At 65.1% G+C, this 19,682-nt stretch overlaps 2 protein-coding genes across 2 annotated transcripts; one reads left to right on the top strand and one right to left on the bottom strand.

Moving 5' to 3' along the window:
- Positions 1-1,553: 1,553 nt before the first annotated feature.
- On the top strand, positions 1,554-6,728 carry LOC136169316 (cellulose-binding protein A-like). The gene is made up of 4 exons (XM_065937103.1): positions 1,554-3,189; positions 3,376-5,652; positions 5,737-6,021; positions 6,106-6,728. The coding sequence occupies exons 1-4, from the start codon at positions 1,554-1,556 to the stop codon at positions 6,726-6,728; spliced, it is 4,821 nt and encodes a 1,606-aa protein (XP_065793175.1).
- A 977-nt stretch (positions 6,729-7,705) lies between these two features.
- On the bottom strand, positions 7,706-19,397 carry MUC6 (mucin 6, oligomeric mucus/gel-forming). Its single transcript, XM_065937102.1, has 30 exons — positions 19,340-19,397; positions 17,529-17,591; positions 16,907-17,150; positions 16,712-16,838; positions 16,388-16,478; positions 16,209-16,318; positions 15,830-16,037; positions 15,611-15,733; positions 15,203-15,323; positions 14,982-15,120; positions 14,783-14,887; positions 14,581-14,653; positions 14,357-14,494; positions 13,977-14,138; positions 13,805-13,899; positions 13,587-13,719; positions 13,188-13,437; positions 13,057-13,109; positions 12,858-12,967; positions 12,244-12,395; positions 11,947-12,088; positions 11,757-11,867; positions 11,253-11,438; positions 10,938-11,177; positions 10,685-10,841; positions 9,307-9,444; positions 9,068-9,130; positions 8,546-8,578; positions 8,003-8,219; positions 7,706-7,937 (listed from the first exon to the last, which is right to left on the bottom strand). The coding sequence occupies exons 1-30, from the start codon at positions 19,395-19,397 to the stop codon at positions 7,706-7,708; spliced, it is 4,074 nt and encodes a 1,357-aa protein (XP_065793174.1).
- Between the last annotated feature and the right edge of the window lie 285 nt (positions 19,398-19,682).

Genomic DNA, 19,682 nt, shown 5'->3' with positions numbered 1-19,682 from the left:
CCACTGTGGGTGCGGGCAAGGCGTGATGGGGCGCAGCAGGGATCGGGAGAGAGCACCTCCATCATCAGGAGGTGTGAGGGGGTAAGAAAAGGCGGAGATCCAGTGGGACTGACCCAGAGTGTTGTCCGGAGCGCAGAGACAAGGCTGAGAAGAAGTGTGCCCCGTGGGTCATGAGGGGGATGCAGAGATGTCACTCACCTGCAGGGCTGGGAAGAGATGTGGCAAGAGAGGAGATGGACTGGCTCTCAGTGGACACAGACCCGGTGGTGGGAAAGGAGGAGCTTCCGTGTGCAGTGATAGAGCTGGTCAGGAACACGGTAGTCTGCAGCCCGGTGGTACTCGGCTGTCTGGTGGTGAGGTTGGTGGCTGGGGAACTTGGGATGGCTGTCACCCCCAGGGTAGAAGACAGGAGGCCCTGGGTGGGGGTTTGGGTGGTGAGAGAGGTGGACTGTGAGGTGGTGGACTGAGAAGATGGAACGGAGGAAGTGGGGCTGCTGGCTGTGGTCCGGGGTGTAGATAGGACTATGGTACTAAAACTGGGGACAGGGGACAGGGTGGGAGATGATGGAGGTGAGAGGGAGGACCTGATGGGTGTGGAGGTGGCTGGGGAAGAGGGGCTGGTCGACAGGGAGGCTGTTTGTGATACAGTCAGAGGTGCAGAGGGGGAGGGACTCTGTGGAGCTGAACTAACAGTTGGGATGCTGTGTGAAGTGGAAACTGCAGAAGGTGAAGGGGAAGATGATATAAAAGGAGAGGTGTTCGAGGACACATGAGAAGAAGAAGAGGAAATAGTGGGTAAGGAGGAGGGTTTCAAGATACTGGAAGAAGAGTGTTCATGTGGAAGAGTCGACACGGAAACAGAAGTGGTTAGAGGACTTTGGCTTGGGTTTAGAGAAGTTGGAGAAGATAATGGAGAGCTGAAGCTAGAACTTTTTGGTAGGGCCGTGATGACCAAGCTCTGGGTTTGTGTGCTCCCTGTTGTGGTCTTTGTGAGTGGCAAGGCTGTGGGTGTGGTGGTCCCTATTGTTGTTAATAGTGGGGATATGGATGTGGGTGCCGTGAATGTGACCGGGATGTGTGTCAGTGGCGTTGGGGTGCCAGTCGGCCTTGTGGTGGAGTAGGTAGCATGGGACTCAGTTGGGGTAGTGACTCGGTGAGAGGTTGGCGTCACCGAGGTGGTGGCAGATGTTGACACATGGATGGGAAGGGTCTCTGGATGTGATGGGGTGGAGTGGGGGGTGGTGGTCCGGAAGGATGTTCCTGTTGGCAGAGCTCTTGTGTGAGAGGTGGCGTGGACAGAAAAGGTGGCACTGGACTGAGTGGTGAGTGCAGTGTGTGGCCCAGTGGGGGTGGCTGTTGTGGTGTGTGTCACGGGTGTCCCCGTGCCTCTACTGGTAGATGTAAGGGAGATAGTAGTGAGTGGTGGAGAAGTGGTTACAGGGAGGATGGTTGAAGTAGAGTGTGATATTGGGGCTGTGGAGGTTGTTACTGTGCTGACTGAGTTTTGGGCTTGAGTGGTCCCTGTTGTCTTTGTCAATGGTGGGGCTGTGGGTATGGTGGTCCCTGTGGTAGTCTTTGTCAGTGGTGTGACTGTGGTGGTTTCTGTGGTGGTCTTTGTTAGTGATGTGGCTGTGGTGGTTTCTGTGGTAGTCTTTGTCAGTGGTGTGGGTGTGGTGGTCTCTGTTGTGGTCTTTGTCAGTGGCGTGACTGTGGTGGTGCTGGTGTCTGTCAGTGGTGTGACTGTGGGTGTGCTGGTCCCTGTGGTGGTCTTTGTCAGTGGTGTGCCAGTGGTTGTGGTGGTCTCTGTCAGTGGTGTGACTGTGGGTGTAGTGGTCCCTGTGGTGATCTCTGTCAGTGGTGTGACTGTGGGTGTAGTGGTGTCTGTGGTGATCTCTGTCTGTGGTGTGACTGTGGGTGTAGTGGTCCCTGTGGTGGTCTCTGTCAGTGGTGTAGCTGTGGATGTAGTAGTCCCTGTGGTGGTCTCTGTCAGTGGTGTGACTCTGGGTGTGGTGGTCCTTGACAGTGGTATGACTGTGGCTGTGGTGGTCCCTGTGGTGGTCTTTGTCAGTGGTGTGCCTGTGGATGTGGTGGTCTCTGTCAGTGTTGTGATTGTGGGTGTGATGGTCTTTGTCAGTGGTGTGACTGTGGGTGTGGTGGTCTCTGTCAGTGGTGTGACAGTGGGTGTAGTGGTCCCTGTGGTGGTCTCTGTCAGTGGTGTGACTGTGGGTGTGGTGGTCCCTGTGGTGGTCTCTGTCAGTGGTGTGACTGTGGGTGTAGTGGTCTTTGTCAGTGGTGTGACTGTGGGTGTGGCGATCCCTGTGGTGGTCTCTGTCAGTGGTGTGGCTGTGGGTGTGGTGGTCCCTGTGGTGGTCTCTGTCACTGGTGTGACTGTGGGTATAGTGGTCCCTGTGGTGGTCTCTGTCAGTGGTGTGGCTGTGGGTGTAGTGGTCCCTGTGGTGGTCTCTGTCAGTGGTGTGACTGTGGGTGTAGTGGTCTTTGTCAGTGGTGTGACTGTGGGTATGGTGGTCCCTGTGGTGGTCTCTGTCAGTGGTGTGACTGTGGGTGTGGTGGTCCCTGTGGTGGTCTCTGTCAGTGGTGTGACTGTGGGTGTAGTGGTCCCTGTGGTGGTCTCTGTCAGTGGTGTGGCTGTGGGTGTAGTGGTCCCTGTGGTGGTCTCTGTCAGTGGTGTGACTGTGGGTGTAGTGGTCTTTGTCAGGGGTGTGACTGTGGGTATGGTGGTCCCTGTGGTGGTCTCTGTCAGTGGTGTGACTGTGGGTGTAGTGGTCCCTGTCAGTGGTGTAGCTGTGGGTGTAGTGGTCCCTGTGGTGGTCTCTGTCAGTGGTGTGACTCTGGGTGTGGTGGTCCTTGTCAGTGGTGTGACTGTGGCTGTGGTGGTCCCAGTGGTGGTCTTTGTCAGTGGTTTGGCTGTGGGTGTGGTGGTCTCTGTCAGTGGTGTGCCTGTGGATGTGGTGGTCTCTGTCAGTGTTGTGGCTGTGGGTGTGCTGGTCTCTGTCAGTGGTGTGTCTGTGGGTGTGGTGGTCTCTGTCACTGGTGTGACTGTGGGTGTAGTGGTCCCTGTGGTGGTCTCTGTCAGTGTTGTGGATGTGGTGGTCTCTGTCAGTGTTGTGCCTGTGGATGTGGTGGTCTCTGTCACTGGTGTGACTGTGGGTGTGGTGGTCTCTGTCACTGGTGTGACTGTGGGTGTAGTGGTCCCTGTGGTGGTCTCTGTCAGTGGTGTGGCTGTGGGTGTGGTGGTCCCTGTGGTGGTCTCTGTCAGTGGTGTGACTGTGGGTGTAGTGGTCTCTGTCAGTGGTGTGACTGTGGGTGTGGTGGTCCCTGTGGTGGTCTCTGTCAGTGGTGTGACTGTGGGTGTAGTGGTGTTTGTCAGTGGTGTGACTGTGGGTGTAGTGGTCCCTGTGGTGGTCTCTGTCAGTAGTGTAGCTGTGGGTGTAGTGGTCCCTGTGGTGGTCTCTGTCAGTGGTGTGGTTGTGGGTGTGGTGGTCCCTGTGGTGGTCTCTGTCAGTGGTGTGACTGTGGGCGTGGTGGTCTTTGTCACTGGTGTGACTGTGGGTGTGGTAGTCCCTGTGGTGGTCTCTGTCAGTGGTGTGACTGTGGGTGTAGTGGTGTTTGTCAGTGGTGTGACTGTGGGTGTAGTGGTCCCTGTGGTGGTCTCTGTCAGTGGTGTGACTGTGGGTGTAGTGGTCCCTGTGGTGGTCTCTGTCAGTGGTGTGACTGTGGGCGTGGTGGTCTTTGTCACTGGTGTGACTGTGGGTGTAGTGGTCCCTGTGGTGGTCTCTGTCAGTGTTGTGGCTGTGGTTGTGGTGGTCTCTGTCAGTGGTGAGCCTGTGGATGTGGTGGTCTCTGTCAGTGGTGTGGCTGTGGACGTGGTGATCTCTGTCAGTGGTGTGACTGTGGGTGTGGTGGTCTCTGTCAGTGGTGTGGCTGTGGGTGTGGTGGTCTCTGTCAGTGGTGTGACTGTGGGTGTGGTGGTCTCTGTCAGTGGTGTGACTGTGGATGTGGTGGTCTCTGTCAGTGGTGTGACTGTGGCTGTGGTGTTCTTTGTCAGTGGTGTGACTGTGGATGTGGTGGTCCCTGTGGTGATCTCTATCTGTGGTGTGACTGTGGGTGTGGTGGTTTCTGTCAGTGGTGTGACTCTGGGTGTGGTGGTCTCTGTCAGTGGTGTGACTGTGGCTGTGGTGGTCTCTGTCAGTGGTGTGACTCTGGGTGTGGTGGTCTCTGTCAGTGGTGTGACTGTGGCTGTGGTGTTCTTTGTCAGTGGTGTGACTGTGGTTGTGGTGGTCCCTGTGGTGATCTCTATCTGTGGTGTGACTGTGGGTGTGGTGGTTTCTGTCAGTGGTGTGACTCTGGGTGTGGTGGTCCTTGTCAGTGGTGTGACTGTGACTGTGGTGGTCCCTGTGGTGGTCTTTGTCAGTGGTGTGACTGTGGGTGTGGTGGTCTCTGTCAGTGGTGTGCCTGTGGATGTGGTGGTCTCTGTCAGTGGTGTGACTGTGGGTGTGCTGGTCTCTGTCTGTGGTGTGACTGTGGGTGTGGTGGTCTCTGTCAGTGTTGTGGCTGTGGGTGTGGTGGTCTCTGTCAGTGGTGTGTCTGTGGGTGTGGTGGTCTCTGTCAGTGGTGTGACTGTGGGTGTAGTGGTCCCTGTGGTGGTCTCTGTCAGTGGTGTGACTGTGGGCGTGGTGGTCTTTGTCAGTGGTGTGGCTGTGGGTGTAGTGGTCCCTGTGGTGGTCTCTGTCAGTGGTGTGGCTGTGAGTGTGGTGGTCTTTGTCAGTGGTGTGGGTATGGTGGTCTCTGTTGTGGTCTCTGTCAGTGGTGTGACTGTGGGTGTAGTGGTCTTTGTCAGTGGTGTGACTGTGGCTGTGGTGGTCCCTGTGGTGGTCTCTGTCAGTGGTGTGGCTGTGGGTGTAGTGGTCCCTGTGGTGGTCTCTGTCAGTGGTGTAGCTGTGGGTGTAGTGGTCCCTGTGGTGGTCTCTGTCAGTGGTGTGACTGTGGCTGTGGTGGTCCCTGTGGTGGTCTTTGTCAGTGGTGTGGCTGTGGGTGTGGTGGTCTCTGTCAGTGGTGTGCCTGTGGATGTGGTGGTCTCTGTCAGTGGTGTGACTGTGGGTGTGGTGGTCTTTGTCAGTGGGGTGACTGTGGGTGTGGTGGTCTCTGTCAGTGGTGTGACTGTGGGTGTAGTGGTCCCTGTGGTGGTCTCTGTCAGTGGTGTGACTGTGGGCGTGGTGGTCTCTGTCAGTGGTGTGACTGTGGGTGTAGTGGTCCCTGTGGTGGTCTCTGTCAGTGTTGTGGCTGTGGATGTGGTGGTCTCTGTCAGTGTTGTGCCTGTGGATTTGGTGGTCTCTGTCACTGGTGTGACTGTGGGTGTGGTGGTCTCTGTCACTGGTGTGACTGTGGGTGTAGTGGTCCCTGTGGTGGTCTCTGTCAGTGGTGTGGCTGTGGGTGTGGTGGTCCCTGTGGTGGTCTCTGTCAGTGGCGTGACTGTAGGTGTGGTGGTCTCTGTCAGTGGTGTGACTGTGGGTGTGGTGGTCCCTGTGGTGGTCTCTGTAAGTGGTGTGACTGTGGGTGTAGTGGTCTTTGTCAGTGGTGTGACTGTGGGTGTGGTGGTCCCTGTGGTGGTCTCTGTCAGTGGTGTGGCTGTGGGTGTGGTGGTCCCTGTGGTGGTCTCTGTCAGTGGTGTGGCTGTGGGTGTGGTGGTCTTTGTCAGTGGTGTGACTGTGGGTGTAGTGGTCCCTGTGGTGGTCTCTGTCAGTGGTGTGGCTGTGGGTGTGGTGGTCCCTGTGGTGGTCTCTGTCAGTGGTGTGGCTGTGGGTGTAGTGGTCCCTGTGGTGGTCTCTGTCAGTGGCGTGACTGTAGGTGTGGTGGTCTCTGTCAGTGGTGTGACTGTGGGTGTGGTGGTCCCTGTGGTGGTCTCTGTAAGTGGTGTGACTGTGGGTGTAGTGGTCTTTGTCAGTGGTGTGACTGTGGGTGTGGTGGTCCCTGTGGTGGTCTCTGTCAGTGGTGTGGCTGTGGGTGTGGTGGTCCCTGTGGTGGTCTCTGTCAGTGGTGTGGCTGTGGGTGTGGTGGTCTTTGTCAGTGGTGTGACTGTGGGTGTAGTGGTCCCTGTGGTGGTCTCTGTCAGTGGTGTGGCTGTGGGTGTGGTGGTCCCTGTGGTGGTCTCTGTCAGTGGTGTGGCTGTGGGTGTAGTGGTCCCTGTGGTGGTCTCTGTCAGTGGTGTGACTGTGGGTGTAGTGGTCTTTGTCAGTGGTGTGACTGTGGGTGTGGTGGTCCCTGTGGTGGTCTCTGTCAGTGGTGTGGCTGTGGGTGTAGTGGTCCCTGTGGTGGTCTCTGTCAGTGGTGTAGCTGTGGGTGTAGTGGTCCCTGTGGTGGTCTCTGTCAGTGGTGTGACTGTGGCTGTGGTGGTCCCTGTGGTGGTCTCTGTCAGTGGTGTGGCTGTGGATGTGGTGGTCTCTGTCAGTGGTGTGCCTGTGGATGTGGTGGTCTCTGTCAGTGGTGTGACTGTGGGTGTGGTGGTCTCTGTCAGTGGTGTGGCTGTGGGTGTGGTGGTCTCTGTCAGTGGCGTGGCTCTGGGTGTGATAGTTCCTGTGGTGGTGGTTGTCAGTGACGTGGCTGTGAGCAGTGTCTCTGTGACTGGGGTGTGTGTTGATGGAGAAGGGGTGCCAGTTGGCCTTGTGGTGGAGAGGGTGGTGTGGGACTCGGTCAGGGTGATGACCTGGTGAGCGGTTGGCATCACCGAGGAGGTGGCCGATGTTGACACGTGGATGGGAAGGGTCTTTGGAGGTGATGGGGTTGGGTAGGGTGTGGTGGTCTGGAGGAGTGTTGCCGTGGGTGGAGCTGTTGTCTGGGATGTGGTGGGGACAGGAAGCGAAAGGATGGTGCTGGAGTGAGCAGTGAAGGGGGGCTCTGGCCCAGGGGGCGTGGCCGTGGAGTGGGCAGCCTGTGTGCTGTGACTGGTGGGGGCCGTTGGTCGCAGGCTGGTGTGTGCTGTGCTGGGCCCTGTGGTGCTCTCTGGGGGCCATGAGGGCTCCGTGCGCTGTGTCTCCTGGCTGATGGGGGTCTCGGGGGTCCATCGATGTGTTGAGGATGCTGTTGAAAACAGGGACGTCATTTCACTCCCTCCCCCTTGTTACCCTGCTTTGGGGTCACCCACACCTTCTGCATTGGTCTCGTCACCTGTGGCTCTTGGGTGCCTGCTGGGGTGTCCAGCAGCTTTCTGAATGACTCTTGTTCCTCTCCCAGCCCCCTGTCCCGGCACTGTCTGTGGGCCCTTGTTGCATCCTGAATGTCTGCAGTGGGTTTTGGGGTCCCTCCCTAGCAGCCCTACTCTCAGGGTGGGCTCCTATGCCCCAGCCTCTGGCAGGCGCTTCCTCTTCCCTCCTGCTCTCAGGGGCATGGGGAGTTGGTGGCCCTGCCTCCGAGTTGGGGCCTGTGCTTGGCTTAGAGGCCTTTTGGAGCCCTGGCTGAGGCCTGTGGATTCCCTCGGTGAGGGTGGCCGTGGGGGAAGGCTGCTTGGGTCCGCTGGTGTGGGAGATGTGCAGAGAGGAGTGTAATGAGCTGGGCGGGCTGCCCCCACCTTAGGCCCATGGTCACAGGGGTCGCCCACGGCCGCGCTGTTCCACATGGCCCAGTGGCTCAGGCTGGACACAGGGGCTGCCCCGCGGAGGCCCCTCTGCAGGGACAGGCGGTGGAGGCGTGCTTACTTGTGGGATGCCGTGTGGCGGTTCCTGACGTTGCCAGAGTTGGCGAGGCTGCGGTGGTGCGTGCCGTGGCCCGAGCTGTGGACTGCGTGGCGGTGCTGAGGGAGGGCCCTGGGGGCCGCGTGGTGGCCCAGGTCACGGGAGGGCCCGTGGCTGTGGACCTTTGAGTGGCCGTGGGGGCCGCTGTGGATGTGGCTCGGGTGGTAACAGCAGAGGTGCTCCGAGGTGACTCTGCAGGGACGGCCCGGTGTCCCCGTCAGCCCCACCCACACGCCCCCGGGAGCTTCCTCACCCACCGCCGGGCCCCCGCCTGGGCCTCACCCTCCAAGGAGACCGCCGGTTGTGTCTGGGTGGTTGGGGCTGTCCCTGTCTGTGTGGAGGAGGAGGCCGTGGCCGTGGCCAGGAGGCTGGGCGTCTGTGTGGGGACTGTGGGTGGTGGTGGGGAGCTGAGCCCAGTGCTGGGGGTCAGCGTGGTGCTGGCCATGGCTGGCGTGGTTTCTGTGGCAGGCGAGCCTGTGGGGGACATGCGTTGCTGCTGTTGGGGGTAGGCAGCTGCCCCTGCACGCCCTTGGGGAGGAGCCCCCTCTTCCCTGCTGGGCTCCCGAGCCCCCTGGGCTGGGCAGGAGGCCCCGCGGGGCTTGGTGGCTGGGCATTGGGGCCTGCCTGCCCTTCCGGTCTGACTCCTTCCCCCAGGTGCACCTGCCCCCCACACCCGCGCGCCCAGCTGCTGCCCCAGTGGACAGACACAGGCGGGCTGGCTGGGCCGTCCCGCGGAGTAGAGCCGGGAGAGCCCAGGGAAGAGCTTGTGTCACCGTGACACCTCGTGTGTGTGCAGTCACCTGTTGTGGGCACCGGCGTGCTGGGCGGTGGCACTGCAAGAGGGGGGCCGGTCAGGAGCGCTGCCTCCCTGCCCCCCTGCCCCCCAACCCAAGGAGGCCCTGCACAGCCTTTGCCTGTGTCCCCAGGGTCTGAGTCAGGAACCCGGGGGTTGGAGCTGCCGTGGAAGTGTCAGGACCCCTTCTCTCCATCCTTCCCCCACCCCACCCCCACCGTCGGCATGGTGGGCCTGGCAGGGACTGGCAGGGCTGGCTGGGTGCTGCCCCAGGGTCGCTGTAGGTGGTGGTCAGTGCCCCCGGCTGCCTGTTGCTGAACCCCGAGGCAGTCCCTGCCCTGCACCCACACTCTTCAGCAGGCCTGGGCATGCCCTGTGACCAGAGGCTGAGAGAGTGGATGTCTGCGGGGGGAGGCAAGGGCTGATCCTTTTCCCTGTGTGTCTGGCTGTGTCCCAGGGCACGGGGTGCACAGGGGCTCGCCGGGAGCTCTGTGAGGGCTGGGGGCTTGCGGGCAGTGGCTGAGCTTACTGCATGGCACACACGTCCCCGTGTCGTGATCGAAGTACTCATCCTGGGAGCAGTTGTAGCAGCCTGAGAGGTGCACGCAGAGAATGGCCAGACCTCAGTCCCGAGCCGGACGTCCCTCTTCCCCTGGCCTCGGCCCTCCCGGAGGGCCTGTCAGGGTCCCCACCATCAGGCCCCCATCCCGTCTGTCAGTGGTCCTGACGCTGCAGGCCGCCCTCCTCCCGTCCCTTCCACGCCCGAACCTTCTATGTTGTCCGGGATGCTCTGTGGCCATGCGGGGCAGAGGCATGGCTGGTAGCGCCACATGCAGTTGGCCCCCTGGGTGTACTGGAACTCGCCGCCCACCTCCGTGTGCGTGTTGTAGAAGTCACAGTACACGGCTGGGGGGAGGGACACCATCAGTGGCAGAGCCGGGCTCAGGGTCCCCCCGGGCTCAGGGTCCCTCAGGGATCAGGGTCCCCTGGGCTCAGGGTCCCTCTGGCTCAGGGACCCCCCCGGGCTCAGGGTCCCTCTGGCTCAGGGTCCCCCTGGGCTCAGGGTCCCTCCGGGCTCAGGGTCCCCCCGGGCTCAGGGTCCCTCAGGGATCAGGGTCCCTCTGGCTCAGGGTACCCCTGGGCTCAGAGTCCCTCTAGGCTTAGGGTTCCCCTGGGCTCAGGGTCCCCAGGGCGCAGGGTCCCTCTGGCTCAGGGTCCCCCGGGCTCAGGGTCCCTCTGGCTCAGGGTCCCCCCGGGCTCAGGGTCCCCCCGGGCTCAGGGTCCCTCTGGCTCAGGGTCCCCCCGGGCTCAGGGTCCCTCTGGCTCAGGGTCCCCCCGGGCTTAGGGTCCCTCCGGGCTCAGGGTCCCCCAGGGCTCAGGGTCCCTCTGGCTCAGGGTCCCCCCGGGCTCAGGGTCCCTCAGGGATCAGGGTCCCTCTGGCTCAGGGTACCCCTGGGCTCAGAGTCCCTCTAGGCTTAGGGTTCCCCTGGGCTCAGGGTCCCCAGGGCGCAGGGTCCCCCAGGGCTTAGGGTCCCTCTGGCTCAGGGCACCCTCGGGCTCAGGGTCCCTCAGGGATCAGGGTCCCCCGGGCTCAGGGTCCCTCTGGCTCAGGGTACCCCTGGGCTCAGGGTCCCTCAGGGCTCAGGGTCCCCCAGGGCTCAGGGTCCCTCAGGGCTCAGGGTCCCCCCGGGCTCAAGGTCCCCCAGGGCTCAGGGTACCCCTGGGCTCAGGGTCCCCCCGGGCTCAGGGTCCCCCCAGGCTCAGGGTCCCTCTAGGCTTAGGGTTCCCCTGGGCTCAGGTTTCCCCCCAGGCTCAGGGTCCCTCTAGGCTTAGGGTTCCCCTGGGCTCAGGGTCCCCAGGGCTCAGGGTACCCACAGGCTCAGGGTCCCTCAGGGATCAGGGTCCTCCGGGCTCAGGGTCCCACTGGCTCAGGGTCCCCCCGGGCTCAGGGTCCCCCAGGGCTTAGGGTCCCTCTGGCTCAGGGTACCCCCGGGCTCAGGGTCCCTCAGGGATCAGGGTCCCCCGGGCTCAGGGTCCCTCTGCAAGGCCTCCCTGGGCACGGCCCGCTGCCCATCCTGGAGAAGCGCCGCAGCTGGGCAGCTCAGCCACAGCCCCGGAGAGGCTGGAGGGCTGGAGCAGGACTCACGGCAGAAGTCGGGGGACCGCCAGTCCACACACACGCCCTTGTCCACGCAGGCCTTGGCGTAGGCGGCCACAGCGTCACACAGGCACTCGCAGTCCCCGCCAGTGTCACACGCACATGTGTCCTGCACGCAGGCCTCATAGTAGGGCAGGCGGTAGACCTGTGGGCGGCCCTCGGGGTCAGGTGGGAGCTGGGCTCCCCCGCTGACCCTCCCTGACTGCTTGGCGCTGGTGGGGCGGGGTGAGGCGGGGCCCACCTGGCTGTGGCAGGCAGCGAAGGTTTGGCTGTTGATGATGCTGCACTTGCGCTCAGCCCAGGAGCGACGGAAGGCGTTGAGGCTGCAGGGGTCCAGCATGAAGGTGGTGTCGCCGCACAGAGGGCTCTCCTTCCAGGAGTTCACGAACTCCAGCTCGCTGGATGCCAAGTACTTGCTGCGTGTCTGGAAGTCGTCCTTCATATTCCCATTGTAGTTGCCACACAGGCCACAGAGGGGATCCTGCGGGAGCCGGTGTCAGGTGCCGAGCAGGCAGGGGCTCCCCACACCCCCGGGCCGCAGGGCGGGCAGCGGTACCTGGGAGGTGCGGGCAACCTTGATGAAGACGGTCATGTGCTTGTTCCAGGTGAGGGTCAGGTTGTACGCACTGCCGATGGTGACGTCCAGCACCAGGTTCAGGGAGCCAGCCTTCACCCGGAAGTGCACGCCGGGGTCCTCCCCGCTCACCGTGTAGTTGGCGTCTGCCAGCACGATGGACAGGCCCTGGGGGGCGCAGCTGTCACAGGCTGCCTGTGTCCTGGGCAGCAGCCCAGTGCTGCGGGGCTCCCCCTCCCGGCCCGAGCTCTCCTGGCCTGGGGGCCTGCCCTCTAGAGCCTTCTTGGGAGAAGGTCCCAGGGCACCCTGGAATCTGCTGAGGGCTGAGGGTCAGGCTTGGGGGAGACCCTCCCCGCTGCACCGTTGTCCAGTTCTGGGGGACACTGCGGCATGGTGTGGACGTGGAGGCCGGGGCAGAGGGCGGCAAGGGCCCCGAGTGGTGGGCTCTGGGCCCCGGAGCAGCTGGGGAGGCGCCTGCTTGCTCACCCCCAGGAGGATCTTTATGGCCCGCGAGCAGGTGGCGCCCGACTTCGCGCACACGACATTCTCTGTCAGGATCTTGAAGGTGGGCTGCACGTCGCTGGCATTGCAGCCGTCCTGTGGGGAAGGGGTGTTGAGAAGCTGGCCCCGTGGCCCCCAGCCCCACGTCGGCCCCCGTGGCCTGGCACACACTCACCGTGACCAGGATGTACTCGCAGTTGCCCTCAAACACAAAGCGCTGCCCGTCAAAGGTGACCACGTGGCCCTCCCCATAGAGGCTGCAGGTGGACGGGCAGTGGGCGCTCTGCCGGCAGGACCACGTCCCGTTCACGCAGGTGCTGTGGAAGGAGCGGGGTGTCCTGGAGTTTGGGGGGTGACCTGGGCACACGCACCCCACAGGACCTTGACCTTGTGGGCTGGCGGGGCCCCTGCCCGCCCCAAGCACTTGACGACAGTTGGGCCACCAGGGTCTGCGGGTGTGGCTGCAGCTCACCAGCTCTTACAGTCGGTGTGGAGCTCAGCGCCCCGGGGGTAGGAGACGCCCGCAAACTCGCACGGGCACTCCTCGGGGGGCACGCACTGCCCACTGGCGTCCTCATAGAGCCCCTTGGCACAGACACAGCCGGACTCACACTTCGTGGGCACCTGTGGGAGGAGGGTCAGTGGCTCCTGGACGTGGCCCCACTTGCTGCCACTACAGCCCTGGGCCCTTCTAAGACCCCCCCCACTGCGTTTTTCCCAGACCCCTCCCTGCGTGCACCCTGCTCTGGGCCTTTCTCTTATCAAAGCTGCCCCACCCCACCCCTAGGGGCTGGGCTGCTCTGGCCCCTTCCCAAGTGGCTGGGCCCTCAGTCATCAGGCCTCAAGCCTCAAGGAACCCACAGAGAAGCACGCTTGGCGGCCAGGCCGTCGGTCACACGCATCTTGGGGTGGGTGGGATGGAGTGCAGCCTGCCATCCCTGAAGGGTCTGTGGGAATCCTCTCATGGACCAAGAAGCTGCGGACGTCCACCGTGGGGATGTCCGCCCCAGGGCGTCCCTGGCTTCCTCAGGCAGTGGGGTCTGCTCTCCAAGGAGCGCCCTTGCCCCTCGCTCCACCCAGCCTTACGCAGGGGGTGCCAGTGGCCAGCATCTGACAGGTGGGGGCGCAGGCCGCCCCAAACTTGTCCTCCGAGGACTGGCTGCAGGACTGGAACGTCTTTGGGGCCGAGCAGGTTGCTGCAGAGACAAGGGGCCCGGGGTGAGGGGCACAGAGGAGCCAAGGCCCCCGCAGTCCAGCTCCGCCAGCCTCGGCCACAGCCACTTACCCAAAAGCATCTGAGCCCGTGCTGGACAGCTCAGCCGCCCGTTGATGCAGTGGCTGTGGGAGAGGGGCTGGGTGAGCGCCGCCTGGGCGGGGCTGCCGGCCGGGCAGCTGCCCTCCGGAGCCCTTGCTCACCAGACGACCCCGTTGACCACGGTGGACTGGTCGGCCGGGATGAGCCCGTGGTTGTCCAGGAGGCACGGGCACTGGGCCTTGCGCACACACTCGCTCTTGTGATTCAGGTAGGTGCCGTCGGGGCAGTTGCAGCCGTCCACCGGCACAGCGCTGGCGTGGCACTCGGCCTCTCGGTCGGTCAGCGCCAGGCACGTGTGGTCGCAGGCCTGGCTGTCGTAGCTGAACGTCTGGTTGCCCGTGCAGGGAACGCCTGCGGGGGGCCAGGGGACAGGAGCCACGTCCTGGGGAGGTGCCCTCCGCGTCCGCCCCGCCCCGCCCTCCCCGCAGGCCCCGCCCTCCCCGCAGGCCCCGCCCACCCAGTGTGCCCGCCCACCACGAGGCCCCGCCCCCCGCACGCACTGCAGTTGTCCACGCTGCTCCTCCAGCCCTGTAGCAGGACGCCCCGCGAGGCGCAGGCGAGCGCGTAGTCCCCAAGGGCGGCGCAGATGTGCGGGAAGGTCTCCTCGTAGTTGCAGGCCTGGTACACGCACCTCTGCGGGGCAGACAGTGGCCATGGGCGTCTGCCCGGAGCCCCGAGAGTCTCCCCGGGGCCCCTCCATGCCCACGGCCCCGCCCACCTTGTAGAAGGGCTTGGGGTCCACGGTGGCGTGGCAGTTCTCGAACACCGCGCCCTTCTTCACCAGCACCGCGCAGTGGGTCTCCGCACACACCTCTAGGGGGGCAGGCAGGCGTGGGTCAGCTGCCCGCCAGGGTCTCCCGCCCACCCTGCCCCTCCTGGGCAGCACTCACTGTTGAGCTGGCTCATGGAGCAGGGGTCGGTCTCACGCTCCAGCGCAGCGGGGCAGTTCCCCGCCCGCCAGGAGTCCACGAAGAGCGAGGCAGTGCCCTCGGCAATGCCCATGCTCGTGGTGAAATCGTCCGTCGTGTCCCCGTTGAAGTTGCCGCAGAGCCCTGGGCCGATGGCGAGGGTGGGTGGCCCCAGCTCCTTCCTGTTCTCCCCTGTGCTCCCCAAGGCCCCCTCCTCCCCTAACCACACTGGGAGGGCCAGCTGTGGTGCTGGATGGGCCGGGTCAGCGCCAGGCTCTGCGGGGCCCTCCTCCTCTGGGGTGGCCAGGCCAGGCGGGGAGGGGCATCTGGGCCAGCCCTGGGCAGACTGGGATGGGACTCACCTCTGGTCTGGCCTCTGAACTGGGGCCCGACAGTGATGTACAGCTGGAACACGGGCCACAGCTGGATCACGAGCTCTAGCCCGAAGGTGGTGACCATCTGGAGGTGGGTGGATGTCTGCCTGAACACCGTGATGTTTCCTGAGGGGACAGGGGCCTCAGCAGGTGTCCTGCTTTGGGACCTGGCTCAGTGAAGCCCCGGGTGCCAGGTGGGGTTAGGGACATACGAGTCTTGTATGGCAGCCACTTGATGTCGCCATTGTTGGTGACCACCTCGTCCTGAGAAATCACGATTTTGTCCTGGGGGAAGGAGGCCTGAGTTACAGGGAGCAGGGGAAGCCCCCAACTCGTGCGGGCCAGGCAGGGTGAAGCGGGAGCTGGGGTGGCTCTGCCTGGGACCCTGGGTGGGCACAGGTGGGGTGGCCTCACCTGGCTGGACTTGTAGATGACAGCGACCAGGGAGGTCTCCGAGTGTGAGTAACCAGACTTGTCAAACACAGCCATGACCGAGCCGCCGTCAGGGAGCTGGGGGCTCTGGGGAAGGGGTGGCTCAGGTCAGGCCCCAGGGCGCTCACGGTGCCCCCCCCCCCCGCCTGTGGCGGGGCTCCCATTGGAGGCTGTGTCCTACCTGGACAAGGATGTAGGTGCAGGTGCCATGGAAGCGGTAGGGCCTGGCGTCGAAAGTGGTGACGAAGGAGCCGCCCTCCAGGGTACAGCGCCGTGGGCAGGGCCGATCCTCACACTCCCAGTGGCCCCCCGAGCACCGGCTGTGGGTGACAGGCGTGATCCAGACGGCCCCCAGCATCCCCCCGCCGGCCTGCATGCCCTCTCCCGCAGCTCAGCACTCACCAGGTCTGGCAGGCGGCTGTCGTGACCTCCCCAGGGGCGTAGACCACCCCGCTGAGCGTGCAGGGGCACTGGGGCTCGGACACGCAGCTGTGGTTTTTGGAGATGTCGTCCAGAACCATCCCTGCAGGAGAGTGGCTTCCTGAGGCTGCGGCCCGGGGACACGGGAGAGCCCCCACCCTTGGCCCTGCCCCCTCCCTGGGTGCTGCCCCCTGGGTGGCAGGCCCTGCCCGCCACCGCCTTGCTCCCCGAGGGTGAGGACCAGCCTGGGCACAGTGAGGCAGAGCCCTCCCTAGGGCAAGTCCCAGCGGAGCGACTGGGGCCGAAGGTCCTGGCTCCCAGCCTGGGGTGGGAGGGCAGAGGCCCGGCTCTGGGCGCCTTTCGGGGGTCCTGGGAGGGTGGCGGCCTCACCTTCTGGGCAGAAGCAGCCGAAGGTGCAGAAGCTGGAGCAGCTATGCTGCGGGTTGGAGCAGGTCTGCACGCAGGTCTCGCCGCACTCCCGGTACACCTGGTTGGCCGGGCACTGGCCCACAGCTGCAGGTCGAGCGGCCCTGTGAGAGGGGCCCGCGGCCCCCGGCCTGAGCCCCCACCACCCGCCCGGGCCCTCTCTGCTCGCTCCCCGGGACTCACAGCAGAGGTCGGGGCTCCGCCAGCTGTTGACGGGCTGGCCGGCCATGCTGCACTGGCGTGAGTACTCAGACAGCGTGGCGCAGCTGCAGTTGTGCCGGCCGGGCTGGACGCACGCGGCCATGTCTGCCTGGCAGCTCTGCAGGAAGGGCTCTCGGGGCACGGTGCACTCGGGGGCGACCAGGGTCAGCAGCTGCAGGCAGGCCTGGGCCTGGGCACAGGGCCACGCAGGGTCACGGGGGCCAAGGCACGCCCCCCCCACGTGCCCACAAGGCTGGGGTGTCGCTGGCCTGGGTCCCCGTCCAACCCATGCGCTGGCCCCACCCCGACGGTAGGCCCCCCACCTCCGACCCCAGCAGCCCGCCCCAGCTGCCTCACACACGTGCTCTGCCTGCAGCAGCCGGGGGCTGGGGATGGCCTCGTAGGCGCAGATCTCGTTGGGGTCGTCCAGCTTCTGGACGGTGGCGTACTTGTGGGGCTCCAGCAGTTGGCCTGGTGGGGGCAGGGCGGGGTCAGCGCCACGCTTGCCGGGCCACAGTGGGGCTGCCAGCCCTCACCTACCGTCCTCGCTCAGAAACTCGTTGGTCTTCTCGCCATCGAAGTTCCCGCACAGCCCGCACATCTTGCCCATGTACTTCCTCTCCACCAGGACCTGTGGGGCGGGCTCTGCCGTCGGGTGGGCGGGGAGGGGCGCAGGGCCCCGGCGTCCCCCAGAAGCCACTCACGCCCACTCCAGGGGCGCGGAGCCCGCTCACAGGGCAGGCCCTGGTGCCACGCCTCCTCAGGTCTGCCCGCCCAGCTCCCCCGTTCTCACTGGCTCGTCCTCGAGCCCCTCGAAAGCCCAGGCTCCCCCGCCCAGCCCCCGACCCCTGCTGACGCCCTCACCATGAGGTGGGCGCCGGGACCCCACATGACCACCAGCTCCATCTCCAGCTGCTTGGCCAGCAGCCGCACGCTCTGTCCGAAGGGTGTGATCTGCAGCCCGTTGCTGGTGTGGGGCAGGCTGACCGCCCTGCAGGGGCAACCGTGGTCAGGGCCGCCCCCGGGCCCCCAGCTGCCCCTCCCGGCTCTCCGGCCTACCCCACGTCCTTGACGGCGATGACTGAGCCCTGCACGGTGACCACAGAGGCCCCCAGCTCCACAATGATCCGGGAGATGTTCCCCCCAGGCCCTCGCCGCAGCTGGACGCTGAAGGTGGACGGGGCATCCTCGCAGACGGCCGCCAAGACATAGTTGCAGGTCCCCGAGAAGTCATACGTGAGGCCGTCGAAGGTGGAGAAGTGGTCAGCCCCCCATGTTGAGCACCGGCCCTTGTTGTCTGGAGCTGCAGAGACGGTGGGGTCTTGGAGGCCTGCGTCCTCCCAGCTGGCAGAGGGTCTGCGGTCCCTCCCAGTCTCCAGACACCCCCGGGGGTTGGTGGGGAAAGGGGCCTGCATCTCCATGCCCACCCAGCTCTGGGCTGGGGTCTGCCTCACGGGAGTGTGGGCCTCTGTCGGGCCTGGACTCTGGGATGTGAAGTGGCAGCTTAGCCTGCGTTCAGCGGGACCCCTGCCCCCTCGGCAGGACGAGCTCATCCCCCCCGGGGAGGGGTGGGCTGGGGTCTCCCTTCGCGGAGACTCTAGGCCCCGCGCGCCGTGTAGCCGGGCCGTGGCCCTGTGCCCTGGGCAGTTCCTCAGAACCGGGGGCTGCCCGTGAGCCTCACCTGTCTGGGGGGCGTCCTTCACCCTGTGGAGCCCTGGGGGCACCGAGGAGCTGTCCTCCAGACCTGCGAGGACAGGGCCCCCCGTCAGCACGCCCATGTCTGGGGTGAGGTCCCAGTGCTGGCGGGCGGCAGGGTCATCTGCGTGCGTCCCGGGGCCCCGCCCCTGCCCCCGCCGCTGTGCCCCCTGCCTCGGGGTGCACTGGGTTCCTGGCCACACCGACTCCTGAGTCAGCGTGGTGGCTGCCTGTGTCATCCCTCTGGGTGACACCAGGGGTCCCTGGCCGGCTGAAGGGGTGGCGACCCGGCCCCCTCCCCGTGCAGCGCCCACCACGCGGGGCTGCCCCTGGCACGTCTTCTTGGCTCACCACCAGCCCCCACAGCGCCTGTGCCACCCTGGACGGGCCCCGTGGGGCTGGCACACACACTGTTCCTTCTGCACGCTTGGCGGCCCTTCCTGCGCTGCCCATTCTGGTCGGCCCGGGCCCTGCTCGGAGGCCTCCATCCTGGAGTCTCCGGCCCCCAGACCCCGAGGTCGGAACCAGTGCTTCCGGGCCTCTGGTCCAGGAAGGCAGGGCCTCCCTCTCGCCTCCTCCGGGGCCAGCACGGGGTCAGCGCTTAGAGACTCCGGCCCGCCCCAACCCCACTGCGTCCACAGCCCGAACCCCCACGGCGCCAAAGCCACGCCCCTCGCCACCCCTGCGTCCTACACCCACCCTGGCTGGCTCCTGGCGTTTCTCTCCCCCTGGCTCTGGACCCAGGTATGGGCGTCCCCAGAGCCTGGAATGGGCCCAGGGAGGCGGCCTTGGCTGGGCAGGGGTCCTGGGTGCTCAGAGCCACCCCTGGTGAGAAAGCTGGTCCCTGGGTGGGAGGTAAGGGGGGAATGGGCCCAGGGCTGCCCCCTGGCTCGCGGCCTGCCCCCAGGCCGGGCACCTTTCCCTGGCTCCACACCGAGGTTGCAGGGGCCCTGGGGCTGCCAAGGGTCACAGCGGGGCAGCAGCGAAGCAGGCAGGCCTTCTCCTGGCTTGAGACCGGGCTCTGGGGTCAGACCTGGTGCCTGCGGTCAGCCGACAGGAAGGGCTTCCCCCGGGCCACGGGGTGATCCTTCTGGGCTGGCCCCTTCTGAGGGCCAGGCTGGGGGTGGGGGAGCCTCAGCCCGCAGTGGCTGTGATGCCTGGGACGCTTGGCTGAGGGGCCTGGGGGAGGAGGAGGGGGACCCACGTCCCCACAGCCTGACAGGTGAGACTGGCTGGGGCGGCCCTTCCAGCCCCCGCTTCTCTGATCCTCACATTGGCCACACAAGGGGAGTGTTGCCCCACATTACAGACCGGGAAACCGAGGCCCAGAGCCCCCCTCGGGCTTGCTGTTCGCAGCCAGGACTCCCCGGAGTCAGCTCTCTCCCTGAGTCTTTTGACTTCAGTGCCCACAAGGCCCCCTGCATGCCCTCTGGCTGCCCCTGGGGACCCCAGAGGCCTCTCAGGACCCAGGGCCCAGTGGGGCATGCCAGTGCCAGGCTTCGGGCACTGAGGCCCCACCACTGTCCCCCGCCCAGCACGCCTGCGTCCCGAGGGACCCCTGTCCCCTGACCTGCGCGGACACGTGGACCCTGGCCAGCGGGGCGGCCACGGAGCAGAGACAGGCCGCCCTGGCCCGCCGGTCGTCTCCTGGTGACCGCCCCACCATCTCCTGGTCATCAGCGTCCACATGGCCCGCCCACCTCCCGCCGAGTCTCAAGCGAGAAGACCTGGAGACGCTGCCGCGTGGAGGGGCCCTGGAGGGGTCTGGCACCCCACTGCCCGCGGGCCCCCACTCACCGGCACCCAGCAGGGCCCCCCCGCAGGAGAGGAGCAGCAGCAGCCGTGGCCCGAGCATGGCGCGAGGCGGGAGCGGTCACTGCTGGGCCCGCGCCTCCGCAGGGCACAACCTGGCCGGCTGCACCTGTGCGGCCCGAGCGGGCGCCCTGCGCCTTATGTAGGGCGAGGCCTGCCCGCCACACCCGCCGAGCCCCACGCTCCGTCCCCCAGCGGCCACGGCCGGCAGGGCACCACGGCGGCCAAACAGGATCTCCGGTGCTGCTTTATCAGGACGTGGCCTTTAGAAAATTCTTGAGCGGGCAGCAGCCCCATAATTACTCCCCTTGGGCAGGGGGCTGGCACA

Source organism: Muntiacus reevesi, chromosome 5 (genome assembly GCF_963930625.1).
Source record: "Muntiacus reevesi chromosome 5, mMunRee1.1, whole genome shotgun sequence".
Taxonomy (NCBI): Eukaryota; Metazoa; Chordata; class Mammalia; order Artiodactyla; family Cervidae; genus Muntiacus; species Muntiacus reevesi.
The sequence above is the reverse complement of the archived record's forward strand: the minus strand, read 5'-3'. Positions and strand labels throughout refer to the sequence as shown.